Source organism: Boeremia exigua (assembly GCF_020726555.1).
Source record: "Boeremia exigua strain MPI-SDFR-AT-0100 chromosome Unknown C7974scaffold_4, whole genome shotgun sequence".
NCBI classification, from domain to species: domain Eukaryota; kingdom Fungi; phylum Ascomycota; class Dothideomycetes; order Pleosporales; family Didymellaceae; genus Boeremia; species Boeremia exigua.
In genome coordinates, this window is record NW_025763521.1 from 1,200,576 (window position 1) to 1,223,116 (window position 22,541).

The 22,541-nt window shown below is 51.1% G+C and overlaps 11 protein-coding genes across 11 annotated transcripts; 7 read left to right on the top strand and 4 right to left on the bottom strand.

Moving 5' to 3' along the window:
* The first annotated feature begins 276 nt into the window (after positions 1 to 276).
* Positions 277 to 2,735, top strand: C7974DRAFT_148981 (autophagy-related protein 22-2). Its single transcript, XM_046135728.1, has 3 exons — positions 277 to 752; positions 871 to 2,424; positions 2,480 to 2,735. The coding sequence occupies exons 1-3, from the start codon at positions 495 to 497 to the stop codon at positions 2,642 to 2,644; spliced, it is 1,977 nt and encodes a 658-aa protein (XP_045999034.1). The 5' UTR covers positions 277 to 494; the 3' UTR covers positions 2,645 to 2,735.
* Positions 2,736 to 3,101: 366 nt separating this feature from the next.
* On the top strand, positions 3,102 to 4,223 carry C7974DRAFT_148983 (uncharacterized protein). The gene is made up of 3 exons (XM_046135729.1): positions 3,102 to 3,148; positions 3,198 to 3,389; positions 3,442 to 4,223. Exons 2-3 carry the CDS (start codon positions 3,256 to 3,258, stop codon positions 4,088 to 4,090), a joined length of 783 nt encoding a protein of 260 aa, XP_045999035.1. The 5' UTR covers positions 3,102 to 3,148; positions 3,198 to 3,255; the 3' UTR covers positions 4,091 to 4,223.
* Positions 4,224 to 4,685: 462 nt separating this feature from the next.
* On the top strand, positions 4,686 to 5,646 carry C7974DRAFT_450916 (uncharacterized protein; the record flags this gene model as incomplete). Its single annotated transcript, XM_046145762.1, has 2 exons — positions 4,686 to 4,737; positions 4,796 to 5,646. 2 exons carry the CDS (start codon positions 4,686 to 4,688, stop codon positions 5,416 to 5,418), a joined length of 675 nt encoding a protein of 224 aa, XP_045999036.1. The 3' UTR covers positions 5,419 to 5,646.
* A 1,188-nt stretch (positions 5,647 to 6,834) lies between these two features.
* Positions 6,835 to 7,351, bottom strand: C7974DRAFT_149001 (uncharacterized protein). The gene has a single exon (XM_046135730.1). It carries the CDS (start codon positions 7,257 to 7,259, stop codon positions 6,978 to 6,980), a length of 282 nt encoding a protein of 93 aa, XP_045999037.1. The 5' UTR covers positions 7,260 to 7,351; the 3' UTR covers positions 6,835 to 6,977.
* On the top strand, positions 7,337 to 7,879 carry C7974DRAFT_282539 (uncharacterized protein; the record flags this gene model as incomplete). The annotated part of the gene is made up of 1 exon (XM_046137597.1): positions 7,337 to 7,879. A coding segment is annotated over one exon (543 nt), but the record flags the coding sequence as incomplete, so codon positions are not given.
* Positions 7,880 to 8,239: 360 nt separating this feature from the next.
* C7974DRAFT_432658 (uncharacterized protein) lies at positions 8,240 to 9,086 on the bottom strand (the record flags this gene model as incomplete). The annotated part of the gene is made up of 2 exons (XM_046144868.1): positions 8,240 to 8,877; positions 8,927 to 9,086. 2 exons carry the CDS (start codon positions 9,084 to 9,086, stop codon positions 8,240 to 8,242), a joined length of 798 nt encoding a protein of 265 aa, XP_045999039.1.
* Positions 9,087 to 9,366: 280 nt separating this feature from the next.
* On the top strand, positions 9,367 to 11,026 carry C7974DRAFT_306759 (uncharacterized protein; the record flags this gene model as incomplete). Its single annotated transcript, XM_046138096.1, has 2 exons — positions 9,367 to 9,523; positions 9,570 to 11,026. 2 exons carry the CDS (start codon positions 9,367 to 9,369, stop codon positions 11,024 to 11,026), a joined length of 1,614 nt encoding a protein of 537 aa, XP_045999040.1.
* Positions 11,027 to 13,178: 2,152 nt separating this feature from the next.
* Positions 13,179 to 15,518, top strand: C7974DRAFT_411282 (uncharacterized protein; the record flags this gene model as incomplete). The annotated part of the gene is made up of 3 exons (XM_046143542.1): positions 13,179 to 13,695; positions 13,744 to 14,037; positions 14,095 to 15,518. 3 exons carry the CDS (start codon positions 13,179 to 13,181, stop codon positions 15,516 to 15,518), a joined length of 2,235 nt encoding a protein of 744 aa, XP_045999041.1.
* A 500-nt stretch (positions 15,519 to 16,018) lies between these two features.
* Positions 16,019 to 17,308, top strand: C7974DRAFT_462243 (pectate lyase). Its single transcript, XM_046146192.1, has 2 exons — positions 16,019 to 16,791; positions 16,844 to 17,308. The coding sequence occupies exons 1-2, from the start codon at positions 16,470 to 16,472 to the stop codon at positions 17,239 to 17,241; spliced, it is 720 nt and encodes a 239-aa protein (XP_045999042.1). The 5' UTR covers positions 16,019 to 16,469; the 3' UTR covers positions 17,242 to 17,308.
* Positions 17,309 to 18,643: 1,335 nt separating this feature from the next.
* Positions 18,644 to 20,226, bottom strand: C7974DRAFT_411284 (uncharacterized protein; the record flags this gene model as incomplete). Its single annotated transcript, XM_046143543.1, has 7 exons — positions 18,644 to 18,930; positions 18,986 to 19,069; positions 19,144 to 19,305; positions 19,373 to 19,583; positions 19,632 to 19,813; positions 19,867 to 19,948; positions 20,005 to 20,226. 7 exons carry the CDS (start codon positions 20,224 to 20,226, stop codon positions 18,644 to 18,646), a joined length of 1,230 nt encoding a protein of 409 aa, XP_045999043.1.
* Positions 20,227 to 20,742: 516 nt separating this feature from the next.
* On the bottom strand, positions 20,743 to 22,291 carry C7974DRAFT_411285 (uncharacterized protein; the record flags this gene model as incomplete). The annotated part of the gene is made up of 6 exons (XM_046143544.1): positions 20,743 to 20,990; positions 21,050 to 21,133; positions 21,179 to 21,328; positions 21,396 to 21,600; positions 21,657 to 21,950; positions 22,013 to 22,291. The coding sequence occupies 6 exons, from the start codon at positions 22,289 to 22,291 to the stop codon at positions 20,743 to 20,745; spliced, it is 1,260 nt and encodes a 419-aa protein (XP_045999044.1).
* Positions 22,292 to 22,541: the final 250 nt, after the last annotated feature.

Genomic DNA, 22,541 nt, shown 5'->3' on the forward strand with positions numbered 1-22,541 from the left:
ACACCCTAGGCAAGACATTGAAGGAACATCAATGGATGACGAGAGCCGGGACTTTTGCAGGTGCACACAATAGGGCTCACTCATACTGCGCAGATGGCGTGGTAATAACCGTGTCTCAGAACGAAGCAGTTCATGTAGGCTCGCTGTTTCCAGTCACACCGCAAGATGCACTCGCTCTTGAAGGCCCGCATCCAGCGGCGAGCGCGGCGTGACCAGGACGTGATAGTTGTCTAGCCCAAAAGCGCCTTATCCGAGACTGATGGAGTGTGGCTCGCTCTATCATCTGCACAACGCCCATGGCTCTGCCGGCCACCCCAACACGTTGCGCACCCTCTTCGCAGCTCATCTTGTTTCCTTCTAAGTTTCTTGGTTACTCCAAGACTCGGAGCGCTTCACAGCAGCGTCCAACATAACTGCTGAGCCACCTGCCTGGATCTGTGTTCGTCATGTCTCAGAGGCGGTAACGCAGCCTCCCGCCAATCCCAATCGACGCTATGACGCCACGCGCACCTTCCCTTCCGCCAGAGTACCGGCAGGCGCGACCACAGCTCGGACGCAACGCGTCAACGCAGTCGAAACTCTCGCTGCCCACATCGTCACAATCAAACGAGGCCGACGATGAGCAGAGCTTTTCCGATCGCAGCTTTGATATGGAGTCCTATGCTACAGACCCGCAATATGAGGGCGAAGATACGCGCCTAACGAGCGACAAGGAGCTGTCCGGCTTTTACATGTATGGATGGGCGGCAGAGGTGCGTTCCTGTAGAGGTTTCTCTGGTTGCTAGTTTGGTCCCGTTGTCGATTGATGAATCGTCTGTTCTGCTTGGAGATGTTCTTGTCGCTACCACAGCTGCCAGCTAATCCATACAGGTCTTCGTTGTATGCGGCATTGGTTCCTTCATTCCCGTCACCCTCGAGCAGCTCGCCCGCGAGAATGGCGTCCTCCTTCATGACCACACTACGCCGTGCAAGGCCTCGCTACCCGCCGTCACCCCGTCGACCAACTTCACGGCCATGTTCAAGCCATACCATCCTGACAAAGGACAATGCGTCGTTAACATCCTGGGTCTTGAGGTTAACACGGCAAGCTTCGCCATGTATACATTCAGCATATCAGTGCTGATTCAGGCATTGCTCATCATATCCATGTCTGGCGCTGCAGACCACGGGCGGTTCAGAAAGACGTTCCTTCTGTGGTTCGCATTCATCGGCAGCACTGCGACAATGTTATTTTTGCCTGTAGTACCCAGCGTGTACATTTTGGGTGCAGTGTTGGCAATCATTGCAAACACGTGCTTCGGCGCAAGTTTTGTGCTCTTGAACAGTTTCCTTCCGCTGCTGGTCAGATTCCACCCCACTGTGCGATACGCCACATCAAATGGAGATGACTTGACAGACGACTATGACGACGATGTTGACAATCTTTCCGAAGAGGCACGCGTAGCACAAGAGGCACGCTACTCTAACCAACTTGCACAAAACGAAACTATCTTTGATGAAGTTGCGGACGCGACCACCGCCCTCCTCCCTCCGCAGCACTCTTCGCCTGACCTCACCATTCCTCGCACAAAGGATCGTTCGGCTTCGTCACAGGAACTTGCGTTGTCCACCAAGATCTCATCGTACGGGATTGCTATCGGCTACATAGCCGCCCTTCTCGTGCAAACGCTGTCCATAGTCATCGTCATCGCCTTCCAATCCTCAAACTTTGGTTTGCGGCTTGTCCTGTTCATAATCGGCGCATGGTGGTTTATCTTCTCAATCCCCACTGCACTGTGGCTGCGACCACGTCCGGGACCACCGTTGCATCTTGGCGAAAACTCGTCTAACATTCGTACAACCATAGCCTATTTCGCATACTCTTGGAAGTCTCTGGCTCGAACAGCGAAACACGCGCGACAGCTGAAAGACGTTTTGCTTTTCCTGGCTGCCTGGTTTCTTCTTAGTGACAGCATCGCAACTGTCTCTGGCACGGCTGTGCTTTTCGCGAAGACCACGCTAGGCATGTCGTACGCTATGTTGGCATTGATTAACGTCATTGCAACTGTTTGTGGGGTGCTTGGAGCCTTCACATGGTCGCGAATATCGCACTCACTCAATCTCAACCCCGTGCAGACGATTCTGATCTGCATCGCTCTCTTCGAGACGATCCCAATCTATGGCTTGCTCGGCTACCTACCGTCAGTCCAAAGATTAGGATTCCTCGGGCTGCAGCAACAGTGGGAGATGTACGTTCTGGGTGCTGTGTACGGTTTCGTGCTTGGAGGACTCAGTTCTTACTGTCGTGCTCTCTTCGGCGAGCTGATTCCCCCTGGGTTTGAGGCAGCTTTCTATGCGTTGTATGCAATTACAGACAAGGGCAGCAGCGTGTTTGGCCCTGCTATTGTTGGCGCTATCACAGATACCTATGGCGAGATTCGGCCGGTAAAAACCCATCGCCCCTTGACTTGTGTGAAACGTACTGACATTGCTCGTGTAGGCTTTTTGGTTCCTTGCCCTTCTAGTCGGCCTTCCTTTCCCTATCATGATGCTTGTCGACATCGAACGTGGGCGCAGCCAAGGCATTGCGCTGTCAAAAACGCTCAAAGAGCTGGATCGCAGTCACGAAAGTTCTGTCGATCAGCACGTCGACTTGGAGAACTAGCCTTTCGACTTCTGCTTGAATGAAATCTCACGAACCCTCCCGCATTTTAGCGCCTTTGTTAATGCCATAACATTGCATAAGATGGCACAATGGACGCCTTTATGAAGCATTGGCGACTGTAGGTAACAGTAGTCTTGAATACCCCTAGCTAGCACTTGTTCTGATTCAACATACGCGAATTTCACCGCGACTTATCTGAGATGGTTTCTATCATCACTGTAACCAAGGGAACTATCCACCTGAGCGGCGCTCTTATGAGTGCTATCAAAGATGATGCACCGCACTTGCTTCGGGGTAGCTTCCATCTTGTGCGCGAAATGCCAATGGAAACCCTCGCTACTTCCCTTCGCATCGAGTTCCTTCCTAAACATGCACCTGGCAGCGCGGCCACTAGCGCCGCCTCTGCTTTCCCCCATCGATATGCTTCAGCCCACTCGTCATTCCTTACCTCACTATACCCCGACTCACAACGCCACAGACAACCTCGTCTTGTGTGGAACCAAGGTCTAGATTATCTCACTTCTGCATGTTGCTCACGCCTGACGCTATTTAGGCACGGTCTCCACTCTCAACGACCAGAACGGTCTGCTTCGTTGCCTTCATCTGTGGAAATGGAGAAAAATAGACGACCGCTCGGCTCGGCTGGTTTCGAATTCACAACTCCGAGGACGTCATCCACAACATCCTCTGCCTTTGTTGGCCCGGTCCCAAAAGACTCTCGAATTAGCACTTTTGATCTGAAGGAGTGAGTTCAGAGCCACACGTACGCGTCTGACTATACGCTAAGAAGTATGCAGCTACAGTAAGCCCGTTACGGTATTTGTTGGTAAGGCGCAGCAGAAGTTCGTCGTGCATCAATCGCTGCTCACAGGGCGATCGCCGTTCTTCGACAAAGCTCTGAATGGCAGGTGGGCGGAGGCAGACGAGCGAGCCGTCAAACTTCATGAAGATGAGCCGACAGTTTTCGCCGTTTACGTCCACCTACTCTACACAGACAAGATCGCAGTCTCACCAACTCTTTTCGGTACCACAACTGGAGACGTTGATGGTGAGCGGAAGATTCTGGCCAAACTTTACATTCTAGCCGAGAAAGTGCAGGATGTGGAAACAAAAAACAAGACTATGGCAGCCTTGATGGGTACCCTTCGAGACCAGGTCGGCGGAAAGCGAGTGTCACTCAGCTTGCGGTTTGTTCAAACGATCTACAATGGTACACCAAACGGTTCAATGGCCCGCAAGTTGATTGTCGACAGCTTCGTCGAACAGGGTACGGGAACTCCATTCAGGCTTGGTGGAAGGATGGAAGATGCTGTTTGGCCTGTGGAATTTATGCAAGAGCTTTTAGCGGAGGTTCTTGACAGGCGAGCAACTCTGAAAGACACTTTCACTACCGGAGATCGGGAAGTCTCGTCGTATATGGAGCAGAAGGGAAACCTGAAGCTATGATAGGGGATTATCGGTGTCAGAAGCTCAATATTAGTACTGAAGATGTTGTTAGGACGGGCGATTCGAAGCACATGGTGGGCGATGATATGTTACGCATTAAGCTAAGTGGTTATGTGCAAAGCAAATAATTCAAGACATTGCTTTAGCAGCGGAGTTTGTTGTGCATGTCTCTTCATCTGACTCAATTTACGCTTGGATTGCCATCTCTCTAAGTAGCACTTTCACAAAATCAAGGATGACATTCTATGGCTGAGGGGTCAAGTAATGGAACTGGGATTCGCATTGAAGATGGAGGTGTACTTAGGGGGTCTTGGTTCGACAGATACCTGAGTTCCAGGTGAAGGTGGAAAGGCAAAGCAACGAATACAAAGTGAGAGTTAGTCCTGAGCTATCGTGCGGTTTCGGAGTCGCACAAAACCACCCATCTTCGTGAATCAAAGACCTAACTTAAACCACTCACCTATCAGTCTGCCGCCAGTCATGCCAGAAGATACCGTTACACCGCCTTGTGCACTATCTGGTAGCAGCATCAGATCTGCAGTACCACCGCCGAAGAGTAACCCTACAAATCTCCCTACCAGTGCGTGTGAACACTATGATGTCCAACGCAGGAAATCAACGGACTTGCAGCAGCCACCGAGCGTTCAGTAAGTGAGATGACGTGTCGGTATTGCGGCGAACTGACTTTGAGCTGCTCGATTGCAGGCACGGTCATCTTCAAAGTCGGTCGAGATGACGAAACAGAAAGCTTTGAAGTATCTATGGACCTAATATCTGCGCGATCAAAAACCATCGCCAAGTCACTCTCTACTTCCTCCGCCTCGCCAATTGAGCTTCTTAACGTCGACCCGTGTGTCTTCGCCTTGTACATACAACTCATCAACACTGGCTGCATACCCAGTGGTCTGGCTTTTTCTAAAGAAACAAGCGAGTCAGGTATCCTCTGCAAGCTATTCGCTCTGGGTGCTCATCTCAAAGACTCAACGACCCAAAATGCCGCCCTAGAAGCTCTCCAGGCAGCGTCCGAGAACATCACTACCATGGACGGCAGCAGTTTCCTCTCTTCGACAGATGTATCCAAGATCTACAGTGTCACGACGCCGGAACATCTTGCGAGGGAGCTCGTGGTGGATATGTACTTGCTCAAAGCGTCGAAGGAGGTAGTGTCGAGCTTGGCGGAGCTGCTGCCGAAAGACTTCCTGGTGGACTTTTACGCGAAGACGGCACAGGTGGAGGCTGAGGGGATGATGCGGGTGGCTGTGCCTCCTCACATGCCGGGGTCTGGGACGGAGGAGGGTGATGAGCGACAGTGGTTCTTCTTTGGATAAGGTACTGTTGGGCACGCACTTGAGAAGATGGTCTCATGACCCAATCATGCTGGGGAAGGTTGAGAGAGATGTCATTTGGGTGTGCTTCATGGTGTATTCACTGCCGAACATGGGAATAGGACAATTTGTTTCTGGTGAAACGTGATCTCTAGGAGTGTCGAGCGCGTACCGGCTGTCAAATCCACCGAACAGTCAAATCAAAAGCTGCATTGAACGAAGCTTGCCATTCCAAGCGGTTTGCCTTGAACCAGGTCAAGCGACGTTCGACATGTCGAGTCGGGCGGCATTTCCAGACGAACGACCGTAGCGCCTAAAGTACTATTATCACTGGCTGACAGCCTATCGGGCGAGTTTCTGAATACTGATGAGCGACTGTTTGTTTCGAATTTAATTGCCGAGAGCAGGTGGCTTTCACCGACCAATAATTTGCGCTTTGACACGAGGCCCGGTCCGAACCGGAGAGTTGTGCACTACATGCCATCCGTTACCCCTCCTTGTAGGGCATTGTAAGGCTGGACTTGAGATACACGTGGCCGTCAAGGCTAGAAGCGTATTCACTGGCTTTGACATAGGTACCTACATTCTCGGCTATGTTCGTTGTTGAGCCTAATACACCACCACAATGGGTGGTGACTGAATGTGCACGAGGCTCAGCACATGTCGATCAGACCCCTCTTCTAGATAGGCATTCCCCATGCATGATAAAGCTAAGCGCTCTGAGAATCTCGATGTGCATTTCGGAAAACATCGCGGTCGATCATTGGACTTCGCTTACCCATGTACTATCGTGGCTTGGACGGCGGTACACATGCCCTCAGCCCACCTGAACTGCGAAGAACTACAAGTACAAGCATCAGCGAAGCTTCAAACTGTTGGACTACCCAACACTTAGGCTTCCATAAACTCACCCGTAAATTCGTACCACTACATTCACTATGGGTTTATTCGGCCTCACACGCAAGAAGCCTCCGGTCATCATCAATGAATACTACACGTACAACACGTCCGTACGTATTTTCATGTCGGGAATGATGTGGAAACTGACCGTCCTCAGAACGCGACCGCGGTTGTCGCTGCACCTGCTCCGGCTGCCCGACCGCGACTTCCCTCCTGTCGCAGCTGCTACTCTGCGCAGCGAACGCAGCTTTCGGTGACCCAAAAGGGTGCAAACACCGGTAGAGGATACTATGTTTGCATTGGTTGCCCGGCAGAGGGTGCTGGGGGCCGGAGTTGGATTATGTGGGCGGACCAGCTGGTTTCTTGAATACCCACGACGGCAGTTGGTAAGCTGGTAGTCGCAGTAGCATGGTGCCCATATCTTTGAGTTTATTTTGCGATGTTCTTGACAATGAAAGCTATTTGTTGCAATGTGTTGCGAGCAGTACATGTTTGGCACGGAAAGAAGTGAAGTGAAGAGTGAAAGAAGTCACGTGTGTCTCTGTGCTCTACTGTTTGCCTACCGCAAAGCGAAACTGTCACCTCGTCCTTTTCCATTACCAACTCTACATCAAAATCCCGATGTTTTGTGCAACCTTAAAGACATCGCCCGCCCGCGCGGGCTACCACCCGTACGGTTTTGCACGCAGTGATTCTGGAGGCAGTCCTTTCGGAGGCAGTACAGCACACCGTGCGAGGTCGCCCACACAAACCAAGGCGTTCGGCAACGATGGATTCTTCAGCAGATCCTCCACAGACTCACAAGCAGGATCCTCACAAGCGCGTGGCACACCACCCTCAACCAACCCGCTCTCTGTCAAGCCCCAAGGAAGGTTCACCAACAGCAAGCCAGAAATTGCCGCGTCTGTCACCCAAGATCGCGTTGTACCTGTCAGCCCAGACATACGAGTCGAACAGTCCCATTACATTGAGTAAGAGTGCGTTTGTTGTTTCGAACGATTTGGCTCATTGATCTAGGTTCGGTCAAGAAATCATCAAGGTCATCGTTGGTAGTGGTGATTTGTGCAAGACCTTCGTCGTTCATACTACGCTCCTCCGTAAACACGCGCCGGTATTCTTTGATCGTATCATGACGAACGAGACGCCAGACGTTATCAGGCTTCCGAATACAGAGCCGGAGGTTTTCAGCTTGTACGTTCAGTACATGTACACACAAAAACTGCCAAGCAAGCCGGACTCTGTCAAGCCTAACCGTGAAGATCATGTCCACGAGACCAACCTACTCTGCAAGCTCTTTGCGCTGGTGAAATTCGTTCATGACGACCTGGCCGCCAAGGATGCCATCGACGCAGTTTATGCGAAGGCTCACGAACGGTCCCTGGAGACGCAACCCGTTCTACCTGGCAGTATTGCGGTTTCAAACATCTATAAGGCCACTGACGGACCATGTGGAGCTCGGACGCTCATGGTCGATCTGTATGTGTGGAGAGCTTCTGGCCAGTGGATTAAAGACCAACGCGCTGGTGACGTGCCTTACCCCACTGAGTTTCTGTCTGATCTTGCGATTGTCCTTTTGGAGCAATGCGAAGATCGGTCGATGGTATCAATGATGGAGAAGAAGGCGTCGGAGTATCACGACATCTGAGACAGGCTGTCAGTGGTCCGAGTATACAAACACCACAGTGTTTGTGCTTGAGTGGGAGCCAACGGAGAAGAGAGGCTCTGACCAAGAGAACTATCTTACGTATAGCGATGAACTGTGTTGAGATTCGTCCTCTCAAGCAATGGAGTCCTGGCCGACGTTGATAGACAGAGATGTAGCCAGAAGTACGAAGCGCGTTGCGCATATTCGACGTCTAAATCAACAGAGTAATAGACACCTGGACCGAGAAAATCTGCAGATATACTGTCGCTATTAATGAAACTATTCTCGGGTATCCTCGTATTGCACTTCTTCATCCCAATCCTTTAACCTGGTGAACGGACTTCGCAGCCAGGCCTGGAGCTCGTGCAGGAACAAAATAGTGATATCTCGACCAAGAAACTCAGCCAAAAGATTCTCAGTATGCCCATTGCTGGCTTTGATGTCCACTACTTTCAGAGCAGATACAATGTACGAAAGCAGGAACTCGGCGTTGCTACTCGTTGTTGCTGCTTGGGATGATGAGCCGGTAGGATCCGTATGTAGAAATGCGAAGACGCGAAGCTCACGACGTATCCATGTACGAGCTTTTGACTGAAGCTCTGGATGCGCAGCAATCATATGAGGCGTGACATCGCGGTAGCCCGAGTGAGGATTGCTGCCAACGTGCATTGAAAACAGCCCCCTTTGGTAAATTTCTCGACGCTTGCGTAACGCAGGATCATCTGCTGGAGGAGAGAATGTTCGGCGAATGCATCTCCTTCGACCTGGCGGGCCGTATCCAGTAAGGCCCGACGACTGCCGCTGATTATCAGTGACATTGGATGGGTCTTTTGGAGTATGGGTGCGGCGAATGCTATAGCTCTTGAAATCATCTGGGCCCTTCCTGTCATACTGAACAGCTGTTACCTCTGTCTTGCCTGTTTGATGTCAATTGCTTTCTTGGGCCGTCGTGGTTTCATAACTTACATAAAGGGCAAGCCGACCGTTCTTGCAGCCAGCTTACGAGGCAGACAAAATCAAAGCTGTAGTGATTACAAGGGACCGTAACAGCTCTTTCGGTGACTTGTGACAGACATATCACACATGTGTCTTCGGACTCGTCGCTGTCCTCTGCTGTTGTTCCCATGCGCCAACAATGGTGATGTTGGAGCCGAGGAAGATGATAGTTGATCGGGCGGAAGTGACCTCATGAGGCGTACGCACGGACATTTTATGTAGCGCGTCGCGATTCCTCGACATCAGCTCGCAGCACGCACTGCTCCTGCCTTGCCGCGGTCTGCGATTGTTCACGACGCCCGTGGACTGGACCTGTTCATTCGACGACGCGATCGACCCCGTCGCAGCGAATGCTTATCGCGATCACGAAACGCCTTTCGATATCGCCCGTCCGCCGCTCGGTATTTCCCATGCTAGCAACGTCGACCAGGCCTGCCGTTGCAGGTCCAAATGGCAAGCCAACGTATCACACGGTGACGGCTTTGAAGAGATGGTCATGTGATGATAAGGATTTGCCAGCTGTCAACGACATCAAGGCCATACACGTCTACGACTTCGACAATACTCGTACGTTCGGTGCAATTTATGTTACTACCAGTGCTGACGGCCGTAGTATTCGCAAGTCCTCTTCCGAACAAGCAACTATGGAACAGCGCCACGATAGGCCAACTAGGTAGCCCAGACATGTTTCTGAGTGGAGGCTGGTGGCACGATGCCAGCATCCTAGGAGCCACTGGCGAAGGTGCTGACAAGGAAGAGATGCGCGGCTGGGCAGGCTGGTGGAATGAACAGATTGTCACACTTGTGGAGCAATCGATGCAGCAAAAGGATGCTCTAAACGTTCTCCTTACCGGCCGCGGCGAGTCCAATTTCGGTGACCTCATCAAGCGCATCGCTAGAAGCAGGAAACTCGACTTCGATATGGTTTGCCTGAAGCCCGCAATCGGGCCCGCCGGGCAAAAGTTCAGGAACACGATGGAATTCAAGCAGGAATTGCTCAAGGACATCGTATATACATACAAAGATGCGGAAGAACTGCGAATCTACGAGGATCGTGTGAAGCATACGAAAGGTTTCCGCGATTTTTTCTTCCAGTTCAACAAAGATCTGATGGCTGGCCAACTAAAAGGCAACCGCAAACCCATCGTCGCTGAAGTGATCCAGGTTCCCGAGAACGCGACTCAGCTAGATCCCGTCGCTGAGATTGCTGAGATTCAGAAGCTGATGAACGCACACAACACGCAGGTCAGAAATGGTACAGCGCCGCCTGGAACTGTACCATACCAGATCAAGAAGACGGTGTTCTACACAGGATACATGATCCCCGCGAGCATGACTGAGAGGTTGACTTCGCTCGTGAAGCTCCCCCAGGCAACTCCGGACAACGACGTCAGGTATCTTGCCAACAGCATTCTGATCACCCCAAAGCCTTGCCCGAAGAGTATCCTCGATAAGGTCGGTGGTATCGGAGCCAAGGTCAAATGGAAGGTTACTGGCGTATCTTGTTTTGAGAACAAGCTGTGGGCCGCCCGGGTCGAACCTGTACCGAAGACAGCGAAGTACTACTCTGAAAACCCTACCCCGACTGTCGTACTAGCTATTCGCAAGAACGGGCGACCTGCAGATGCAGCGCGCATCGTGAACTGGCACCCGGTGTCAGACGATCAGGCTTTTGAGTTCGACAGCGTGGTGGGCGAGAAGCAGATGCTGCGCATCGAGGAAGAGACCGCAAACGAGAGTGAGTGGGAAAGCTATTTCCCGAATAAGTCCTATCATAAACGCTCTGCAGAGCCCAACCACCGTCACGGGGACAACCGGTCACACAACGCGCGCGGCAAAGACGATAACCGTCAATCAGGATACAGGGGCGGCCATCAGAACCGGGGCCGTGGCGCTCACAGAAATAATCAGTACAACAATCGTGGTAACCGAGGCGGGTACCGCGGCGACCGAGGTGGACGCGGCCGTGGTCGTGGTGGAGGTGGCCAGTCACAGTACAGGAGCCTGGATGATGTCGGAGGCAACTATGGACAATCAGGCAACGATAACAACCCTGATGCCTTTTACTGAGCATGCCTGCTCGCTTTCCGCACTCCGCACGGGCGTTTTCTGGCCTGGACGCCTAAATATCGATTACTTCCGCGGTTGCTTCCGCGGTTGCTTCCGCGGTTGCTTGTAAAACACGCATGGAATCCCATGGTCGGCGTTCTTTTCATTGCGGATCAGATCATATCGAATTCCCTCGCATCGTCAAGCATGAATGCTTTGATTCATACCATACGTAAATTGCATTTACGGGCGCGTGTTCTATCAATGAGATACCCAAGTTTCTTATCCTGGCGGACGTTCTCCTCAAGTTGTTTGAAATCAACACAAGAGTGCGGCTTGTTCACAGGAGTGACAGGCTGGAGAATGCGATTTGGGGCTTAGCCTGGGCTAGGCTGCTCTGGCAAGATGCACGAGCAATTCAGATCAGAAGTAGCTGTACAACCGAGTAAGTAATACGTTTCAAATGACAGGTCTACATTTGCTTCACCGGCTGAACCGCCACGAACGGCATCATCAGCGTGCAGTTTTGAAATGACTCTTCATACCCTCCCAAACCCTGCATCTGCAGCTCTGACGTCCTCATGCAGCGTGCAGGTCCTTATACTGCAGTGCCGATCCTCGTGTAGCCACGATCCATTCTCACGTATATCGAGTTGCACCATAATAGTGTACCATAACAGAGTACTGCTTGCAGTCGAGGGCAATGTGCAGTCTTACTACGAGACTGATCTTGACAAGTACAGAGATGCAAGTACCCATGGGGTACGTGCACCGGATGTTGATAAAGTTCTTCGAAAGGCCAAAGCATGGTCGCGGAGATCAGCATGATCAATCACAGACCTCATCAGCAGACGTTCATGCCGTAGCGGGTGAGCGTTGGCCCAGTAGTCCCGACAAGCGGAGGATGATTAGAGCAAGGCACGAGCTTCTTGACGAACTTGATGTAGATTGGTGTCGGTTCCCTACCTCCAGTGGATCTATCTACTTCCACTTCACTACCTTTGTCGCGACGCAGACCTCAGGACGATCAGGACGCAGCGGCAGAGGCCGTGCTTAGTGATTAGGGACAGGCTCATGGCCTGATGTTGACCCCATGAGTCTAAAGATTGTGTTTGCTGCGGCACGTAGTGTTGGTCTCGACTGCCACGAGGCTGCACTTCAACAATACCCTTGACGCGACTAGGCCGGGAAGGCAATTGAGGCGAACACCGGAGCGTGGGATGACTCGAGGTGACTGCGATCTGGATTCACATTTCGACACCGCTTCGGTCCGCACTGTCTGGGGTCGCGAAAACCAATTCCGCCATGGCTCATCACCACGCGAATGTTGCTCTTACTAAACCAACATTTCTCGCATACTAGACAATCTTGGGGATGAACAAAGACGATTTACAAATGGCGTCCTGTGCACAAGGCTTGAGCACGCCAACCTGAGCACAAGGTCGCCCACACCGTGCCTTGGGGAAGCGAGCGCGCATAATTGTCGCTTGGCGAAGTAAACACCAGGCTGCACCGAACAAGTTGTGGCTGCAAATGGAAAGCCCCTGATTTAGCGCCCGCTTTCTATCCTTTTTTTGTTCTACTTCGCTTAACCTGATCCAAAATAGTGAGAGATCTAACCGAGTTGACGTGCCAAGAGCACGCCTTTTCAGGGGTACAAGCCACACCCATGCACGCTTTCGCTTGCTGCAAGGCTGTCAGCTTTGCGGTGCACGTTCCTCCAGCCTTGAGTATCTAGACGCAGGCATTGCGTATACCGAGATCGCTTTTCAGCCCCAAGTCCAAAATAAGGACTCTTCTCGATGGAATCTTGGGGGTTTAACCAACTGCAGCAATATCTCATATCCACTTTTCAAAAGCCTGACCGGAGGGAGTCAGGTGCAATATAAACACCTGCACCGTTGGGGTAGTACTCCAGCGTTCTCGACCCTTATGGTAACGGTGTTGATCCACTCAGCTACGCCTGGATCCTTTCAATGAAGTCGAATGGCTTCAGCTACGGCCACTCCACACTTCACGAGGATGTCCATATCGACGCCTCTTCAAGGATGGGGACTTTTCTTGACGGGCCATCTGAAGTATATAAGTAAGCTTCGGATCTGAGGAGGGGAACCAGCAAGCAGTCACTTCGCATCCTTCCTACACAGGCTTCAAGCGCTAGCCAACTCCTGCAATGCGGTCTTCAATTGTCCTCTCTGCTGTTGCAGCATTTGCTGTTGTCGGTGCTCAAGACATCGACTTCGCCGGTGTTGATGCAGTTCCCGATCCGGTCATCAACATCATTCCTGGACTCAAAGAACAGGTTGTCACATTTGATGAGGGCCAAGCTATCGCTGCCGTCGCCTCTCAGGTTGCCGCCGACCCTCTCGACGTGAAGCCTGTTTCTCTGCCAACGGCTGTACCAAAGGCCAGACGGCACTTGAAGCGCGCAGCCTGCGACCTCGAGCCCAGCAATCCTAACACCTACGGCTTTGATCTGTCTTCCGCCGCCAAGTTCCGAGCCGACACCAAGATTGTGTCTGTAGCAAAGGGCGCTTCTACCCCATCTGGCTATTTCAACACCTTCACGAACCTTCAGGGAGCAAGCAGTGCCTATGGATACCTCGGATACAAGGTCGTAACGAGCTACGATCCTTCTGAGTGTGCCTCTGAGTGTAACTCAAAGTCTGGATGTCTGGGGTTCAATATCTGTAAGTGGAAAACACTGTGCACAGCTGTCGCCAACTAACCGTCCACAGTCGTAGAGCGTGATCCTTCGAAGAACCCTGGCCCCGATTGCAAAGACCCCGAGGCCATTGCTAACATCAAGTGTTCCTTCTGGGGAGGGCCGGTATACACCGACACCGCAACCAACAAGGGCCAATGGCGAGAGCAGTTCGAGGTAGCTATTGCAGGAAGTAATGGTTATACCTCCCTTGTCACCCAGTCTATCGATGGCTACAAGCAAACGGAGCTCAAGAACAATGCGATCAATGCTCCGCTCGACTGCAACAAGCAAGGATCATACATGGGCTACCAGCTATTCACCGAAGGTGCTTTCGACGCCAAGCTCTGAGCAACTGCCTGTAAGCAACACAACAAGTACGCAGTAGAGCACCCTCCTGCTTCTGGCAAGCCCCAGCTGTGCCGCTTCTTCAACACCTACATTTTGCTCAAGAATGAGGTCTCAGAGGGTCAATACTGCTCCATGTACACCCAGGAGTGGGATGAATCCTTCGCTACCAACAATGGCCAGTATCGCGGAGATGACCACTACACCATCCAATACAGCTTCAGTTTCACAGACTCCACCGACGATGGCGTTCCCGTCTGCCCGAACGACCTATCTTATCTGAAGTCCAGCGGTCAGGAGTTCTGCACTAGCTTCATCGGTTACAGTGAGCCGTCTACCACCGCGACCACTACAGCTACAGCTACCACTACCTTCACCCCAGCACTCCAGCAAATCACCATCACCAGGACATCTACTGCATACACCACACAACCCCCCGTCACAGCCTACGCGGGCCAGGTCAACCGAAGATATGCCCGACGTGCTGAGAACGATACGGCAGAGATCAAGACTGACATCATTGTCGATCCTTATGAGATTGCTATTGTCGCGGTCACGACTTTGACCAACGAGGATGACTCTTCTCTGCCCAAGCTGAACGACACTATGGCTGCTAAAATCAACGACGTCCAGAAGCGTGCCGTTGCGACCCCAGCCTCCATCAGCGCCTGGCCGACTGGCAAGATCAGCGCTGCCTGCTCGCTGATTGCTACTGGTACCTCGACCATCACTGCCACTGCATCTACCACTGTTACTGTGACTACCTCCACACCTGTGTCGACTACAGAGACGCTTGCATTCCAGACAGTTGTCGTATCGGCGTCTACCTGCTATATCCCTAGGCCTCAACCAACTGCTCCGTCTTACACCAAGATCTGTGGTGGTGCACCCTCTGGTGGTGTCCCCATGGTCCCTGGCGAGAGCGACCGCAGCTGGTGGAGGGAGGTCTTTGACCTTGCGTTGCCGTTCCCTGTCAAGATCTACGAAACCTCATCTACTCAAATCAGGTTGAGCGTCAGAGGCCAGATCATGGTCGGACCTTACACCTTCAATGCATTCCAAGACGAGCTTTATGTTTATGGTCCGGGATGGCGCCAGGGTATCTTCTACCGTGTCGATGGCCCCGTGGGTTCGCGCAAGATTCACTTCAGCTGGTTCGCTGGTAGCTATTACTACGGCCACGAGCGCTTCCACATCACTGCTACGTTTGACGAGGCCAAGCCTGGTGTTCTTGTTAGCAAGATCTTTGATACTTGGGGACAGGCCGCTAACAGGCGCACCATCTCAGTTACGGGTAATGGCAAGAATATCCCATTCGCCGCGTATGGCTCGACCAACGTTCATGAAGGTCAGGAGATTACCTTTGACACGAATGCTGGCAGTGTTTCATCCAAGGACTTTGACCGTATCAACTGCTGCAGTAAGACTGGCTGGGAATGGCATGTGTGCTCCGAGGTCTAGAGGTGCTACCGCCCTGGCCCCACATCTTTTCCTTCGCCCAGATTCTGTTTCTGAGCACTTATTCGCGCACATTTCCTCCGTTTAGACGATACCTAATGCAAACCATTTATAAATACCAAGCGCTATCCAGTGACCATAAGGTAATTTCGTAGTATTGTTTCAATCTACATCGCAGATCAGGGTTTGTGTGTTGATCTGATCGTCTGTGCCTGGCTGGACATGATTCGCAAGATAAAGGAGGATCAACACTAAAGCTCTCCTGGCTCTAGGAAGACACTCTGATTGATCCACATGTACAAGTCTGATAAGGGATGTATATTCAGAGTACCTAGGCATGTGCTATCTGGGTAACAGAGATAGGGTACTGGCTTCGACATCTGCTCATGCAGCGATATGGGAATCTGATGTTGGCCGATTCCCATGTCACTCCGCGGCGGGTTCGTTGCCAAGTCGAAATAACCTTACCGTGATAGACGCGGCCGGAAATTCGAGACTTGGAAGGCACCGGCACATTGAGTGCGCCAAGACGGAGATTTAACCCAATCCCCGCTCTCCACCAATAGGTCCCCGGTCCCCCACATCGAAGTGGAGCAGCCAAGTCAACGTCAAGAGATAGAGACATAAACATTCGCAATCCATTGCTGGGCGCCATGCTTAACAAGTCATGTCCAGGTTGTTTCGACTCACCGAAAGGAGCCACAAACTTAATTGGCGATGAGTTTTGTTCCACCAAACAGCGATACCAGGATCGCTATGAACAAATCAGTAGGAGGAGGATAAGTTCTTAGGCGTTTTTGTGTGCCATCCGAAAGAGCCATGTTTCAGGCTCAAGAAGTATAAGTATCGTCGCAGCTCTGTCATATTGTCTCACAGCACATCCAGAGCTTCAGCATCTTCAAGCACACTCATTCAGACTCTCACTTCTCACCACTTGAACCTCACTCCTTCAACATGCGTTTCGAAATCGCCCTTATCACTGCCGCAGTCGGCCTCGCTGCTGGTCAGACACTGAACATCCCCACCCGCGTTGGTGACATCGTGCACCTCTCCAAGCCCAGTTCCATCTCCGGCTCCAAGGATATGGGGGGCAAGGAGTTCGATCGTGGCAGGGCCTGTGACACTGATGCCGACACTGGCAGTGACAGCGCGGTCTTCATCCTTGAGAACGGTGCCACCTTGAGCAACGCTATCATCGGAAAGGATCAGCTCGAGGGTATCCACTGCAAGGGTGCTTGCACCATCAAGAACGTCTGGTTCCGTGACGTTTGCGAGGGTGAGTGAATCACGCGACTCCGTTCCATCCTTTTGCTGACTTTGAGTGATAGACGCGATCTCTGCCCTCGGCTCCGGAAACGTTCTCATCGAGGGTGGCGGTGCCCAGGAGGCCAAGGACAAGGTTGTCCAGCATAACGGCAAGGGTACGGTCACCATCAAGAACTTCACTGTCGTCAACGCTGGCAAGCTCTACCGTGGATGCGGTGACTGCACCAACAACGGAGGCCCCAGGAACGTTGTCATCTCTGGTGTCAAGGCCAAGGGTGTCAGTGAGCTTGTTGGCATCAACTCCAACTACGGAGACACCGCCAACATTCAGAGCTCGTGCGGATCTGGCGTCAAGAAGATCTGCCAGGAATACAAGGGTGTTGAGAAGGGCAACGGTGACAGCAGCAAGGTCTCGACCACCGCCAGCTGCAAGGGCCAGACTAGCTTCTCCGCTTGCTAAACATCTTCAGCAGCGATGTTTAGTATATATCCTCTTACGGGGCATCAGCAGCGCGCTGTGTGCGAGCTAGTCCTATTTCTCTTCGTAGCACATAGTTTCTTCATCATCAGTATTTGACCATTCATAATCTACCCAAACTCTTGATCCTGACTGCAGTGTCTTTGAAGATCTCTGTCTGTCTCTGCGCTCGTAATGTAACGCCGAAAGCAACGCCGGTCGAATCTCTCATCTGTTCTTCCGAATTTCACCGGACCACTCTGCAGGTATCCATCGGGTCGATCCGCGGCCGCCTGCACAGTTCCTCTGCAGGCCCAAACTGGAACGGAACGATTGAGCCGAATTGCGGGTGACATCCAAGCCTATCCGATGGCGCTGGTCGGACCGTCAAGCACTGTCAAGATCGTTCCACGTCTTAATTTCTTACGCAATTTCGCTAAAAGGGCACCTAGTGGCGATGCACTCGATTAACTTCGTTGAGACGCTGTACCTATAGCGTTTAGTTTAATTGTACGTGACCTCGCTTACTTCGTACAACCTGCGATTCTCGGTCCAGCTGCAAACGTACAAGACAGGCAGCAGTGTCCCCTGAGAATGCAATGCTGTAAATCTTTCACAAAGTCATGAGCGAACGCAATGAAGCTCAAGTCTATGTACGCATCGAACTTTCCACCTACGATCGACGCGACTTTCACTATCGAAGCATCACACCCTGTTGCGAAAATGCAGCACGGGAATCCAACAATTGGAGCATTGATTCGGGCCTATCATTAATGCCCGAGACATCAGTGGAGCTTGATAGGCGTCTGGGGATGTTCATGACAGAAGTCCCAATTCTCGACACGAATCCTGCTCTGGAGGGATCCGAGGCAGGTACCGGTGTATTTCAAAAGTCGACTACCAATGTCAAGCCCGTCGCCGTCGCTGGTTATGATTATCTGAGGAAGCTACAATAATACGCGTGAGCTTGGATGCATACATGGGGGCGCAGCTCGGTCGAATATTACGTTTAGTCAATGATTCAGAGTGAGACACGATGTTGTGCCGACGTTAGTGTTATACGGTCTCATTGTTTTGGGGCGATCCTCTGGGAGAACTGCCTGAAGCACGAGTGTCAATGAATCCCAACATCTCCCCTTTGACAGCCAACGATCGTGAATACCATCGCTACTATGTCAAAATCTAAAGCAGAGCAATATTTTTAAGTACCCGCAAGTCAGGCACTTTATGAAGAACCAACTACTTTTCTGCCTTTGACACAGGACAACCCCGGAACATAAGGGTAATGAACATTTCGCGACAGTCACCTTTCATCTAGTTTCTACAGCTTCCATATTTACCACGCTTTCAAAACCCATCTGTGAAACTCAAAAGCTCTGACTAGCATGTGAGTATCTGCAATACGCTAGAAGTACTCCCATCCCGTAGGCATCTGCATCTCTGCAAAGTCTGGCAGGACACTGTAAGAGCCTGCGAGCTCTCCACCCCTCTCAAACTCCTGACCGACCTGATGGACTTGTTGCCACATTGCAATGCACTCTACCACATCCTCCAGCGAGTCTGTAAGCATGTCTCGAATAGCATCCATGTTACTGCTCTGCAAGTCCTGCTCAGCATCGTCAAGATCCTCATCGAGCGCTTTGATTCGACGTGCTAGGTCTTCGTTCTCGGTGACCATCTTCGTTGCGGCAGCTGTTCGTCTCGTCAACATTGGGGCAGCTTGAAAAGACAGGTGATTCTGACTCACTGTAGATCTGCTTCAAGGCTGAGCTAAGGTCATCAGCCTGGACGCTCATATCTTCCATAGTATTGTGAAGAAGATCCACGTTCACTGTTGCGCGCGGTTAGACTCCGGGTATACTTCATGGGGCTGAGAAGATACTGCGTTCTGTAGTTTAGACATACTCTTTGCTGCTATAAGCTGTTCTTGATCTTTTCCCTCTTTGCGTATCATCTCCTCGTAATTTCTTTGCAACTCTTCGGTACGAGCGCGTAATTCGTCGGCATTCGGACCCGCGACATGGTCCCCTATCAGAATGGCAGCACCAAGCAGAGGGAATGCCATAACTAAAGATGGAATCAGAGTTAGCGATGTTAGTAATGGTGTAGGTGAAGTCCCCCATAGAGCACTTACAACCCCACTTGGCCTTGCCCCAGACCTGAGATCTCTCCTGTTCCTCTTGGGCCGCTTGTGCTTGCATTCTTGCTTGGTCTATGACCTGTCGAACCCGATCAGTGTGATCTCTTATCCTGTTATTAATTTCTTCTGATGAGAGGGCAACCTCGTCCCACCGGGACATCGTGCTCCTGAGCTCATCAAAGCGATTGGAAGAATCGACCTTGAACTGATAAGATCAGATATCGTCTATTCAGCGAGAACCTGTCTAGCTTACCGTAGCTAGCACCTTTGAAGTTTTCTCACTTTTGAAAGCCAGAGACTTAGCCCGAGCGGTCAGATCATCGAGAGAGTCCAAAACACGCGTACGCGACTCGTCATCGAAGCCGTTCTCAAGTAAGCTCTTGATCTGCTCCATGAACACGATGGCTCTCTGACTTGTGCTACCAATGATGGACCCTGTTTAATATAAGTTAAATTGAAGTAAGTAGATGTTACCACGATGTGCGTACCAGTTACAGTCATCATTGGGGCGCCTCGCTCCGTGAAGCCCTCGCACAAATTATGGATAGACTCGAAGTTGATTGCTAGTCGCTTCATGGTATCAGCGCTCTCCGGTGGTCCATCACTGTCCGCAAACTACGACTTACATCGTATACACCCATATCACGTTCCAAGACTTGCTCGAATGCTTGACGGTTATGCAACTGTTCGAAGTGGTCTCGATTGGCAGGTAAATTAGAGCCAGATTTGATAGTAGCGGCAAGAACCGCGGAGGACTTTGGGTCTAAAGTGATACTCGTCACTGCAGATTCAGAGGAAGCTTGAGCAAAACCTGCCGTGCTGGGCAAATTGAACGAGTAGTTTGACATCTTTGAACAAGTCGAGAGTGTGAATATATAACTTAAAGTTGTGGAGAGTGAAGAAAAGTCTCAGATAGAAGGATGAGAAGTAAGTCTGCACTCATAGGGGTGGGCTCTTTATACCTTCGTACGATAACGATTCTGTGGCTGGCTGAGTTTTATCTGAGGGGTAAGACACTATTTTTTACATCACAATGCTGATGTCCCCGCAGCCGCACCAGCTGATCAATCGATAGGAACGGGACTGAAAAACGGCAAGGTCCAAGGTCTTAGCATCTTGTCTATTACAGAAACTGATAGTATATGCAGCTTAGATTTGCCCCTCACATACTGCATTGAGAAAGACGTGACATTGTGTGAACGTTAACTTATTTTCCATCGATCATTTCTGATGGTTCATAGCTTAATCGAAGACAACATTTCAGGTCCCAACGCCTCTGAAGTGGCGCTCTTAAGAAAATGAATCACAATCTAATCAGCTTACAGAAGCATCAGCACGCGATTGAGAATCAGCCTGTGCCGAGATCACGCGTCTCCCGTACCTCCCTCCTCCTCGATAACCTCTGCTGGTGCTAACTTGATATCAAGTACTAGTCCAGTGTTCTGGAAGACATCTGCTAGCCTTGCCACCCTTTCCCAGGTTTCTGCAGCATCCTGCAGGTCCTCCACTTGTACGATGTAGTCACTGATGTACTCATCATCGATATCACTGTTGACACCCTCAAGTTTCTTCTTGATGTGCTCGAACATAGTTTGAAGCTTGGAGAATGTCTCTGTTAATATGTAAGAATAGGCACGTTTCGATACAACGTCGCTGGGTCCTATCACTTACTTTGCATCTTGCCAACAGCATCCATGGCATTTTGGATGGTGTCTTCAACGCCCTTGAGCTCTGAAAAGAGTGTATCTAATTGATCTATTCAATTAGCATAAGAGGTTCATCAGGCACCAAAGTACTCACTGGATGTGGCCGTTATTTGTTCGATTTGATTCTCGCTTTGCTTTCTCGCGAGGACGTATTTGTCGTTCAGCTCCCTAAGGGTGTTCATGAGACCGTTTTGCTTGACTCGATCAACGATGAGGATAATGGTGCCGATGACAGGGATGTAGTCTGCGGTTAGGTTACTAAAGCGACCCTCCTGTGCAGGACTTCGTCATAAGAAATGTAGAATACATACGGTACCACTTGGCTTTGCCCTTCTCGCGGGCCTCGTTCAGCTGGTCATCAACCATCTGCTTCGCCTGATTGACCAGAGTCTTAGCGTTATCGATGAGCTTTTGCACTCTACTATTCTTGGCTGCTTCATCAGGCATAATTTTACGTAGACGCCTGCAGATCATGTCGAGGTCTGTCTTGTCCTCTGTCGTTGTCTTGACTTTGAACTATATCCAGAGCGTAAGCAGTGTTAACTTGAGACATACTTCCTGGAGAAACTTACGGCCGAGAGTCTATCGAAGACTTCGCCGCATTGAACACCGACCTCTCCAGCATGAGCAATGAGTCTATCGAGATGCTTATCGGCGTTACGCTTGGCGGAGCTGTACGCCGGACTATTCTTGCTCACTCCCGGCTCACCCATCTTGTTAAGGTAACCAACAATACGATCAATGTAAGTACCTGAACTTTTGGCGAAGTTAGAGATACGACCACCCAAGACGATCATAGGTTCCAGCGTCTCAATCTGGAAGTTCGCACAACGCTGGTGCATTCGCGGGAGGGCTTCCTTCATTGCCTATTTCAAGTCATGTTAGCTCAGCCAGAAAGAGGAGTTAAGTTACACCTGGCACAACGTACATCGTACAGTTCTGGATCTTCTTCCAAGAATTTGGACATGCCTGAACGGGGAAATTCCGCTTCGAAAAGGGCAGCTGAAGAAGGGAGAGCTGTGGCAGCTTGGATGTATTTCTGAAGATCGATAAAATCCTTCGAGTTCAGAATGAACACAGCCATAGGATCAATTGGCTTTGGGCCAGCATCAGCCTTCTGAGTGTCGACTCCGACCAGGAAGATTCTAGCTTGGGCATTGTTGCCCTTCACAACCGTCTCCTTGGTCAGAATTATGGTCTCGGACATGATGAAAAGTTGTTGGAATTGTTAATGGGAGGTCGTTGAAAGATGGTAGAAATCCAAGTTTGCTCTGCACGAACATTACTGGAAGGCTCGGAAGCCACTCTTATACAAATTGCGAGTAGCTGAACCTCGAATCAAGAACACCGCTGTATGGCGGCCCATGCAGTGATCTGGAATCACAGCTCAGCTTTCCTTCTCACGCCAGGTTCCCAACTCTGCAGTCGATACATCGGGGTCGCCGCGGCACCAGTTC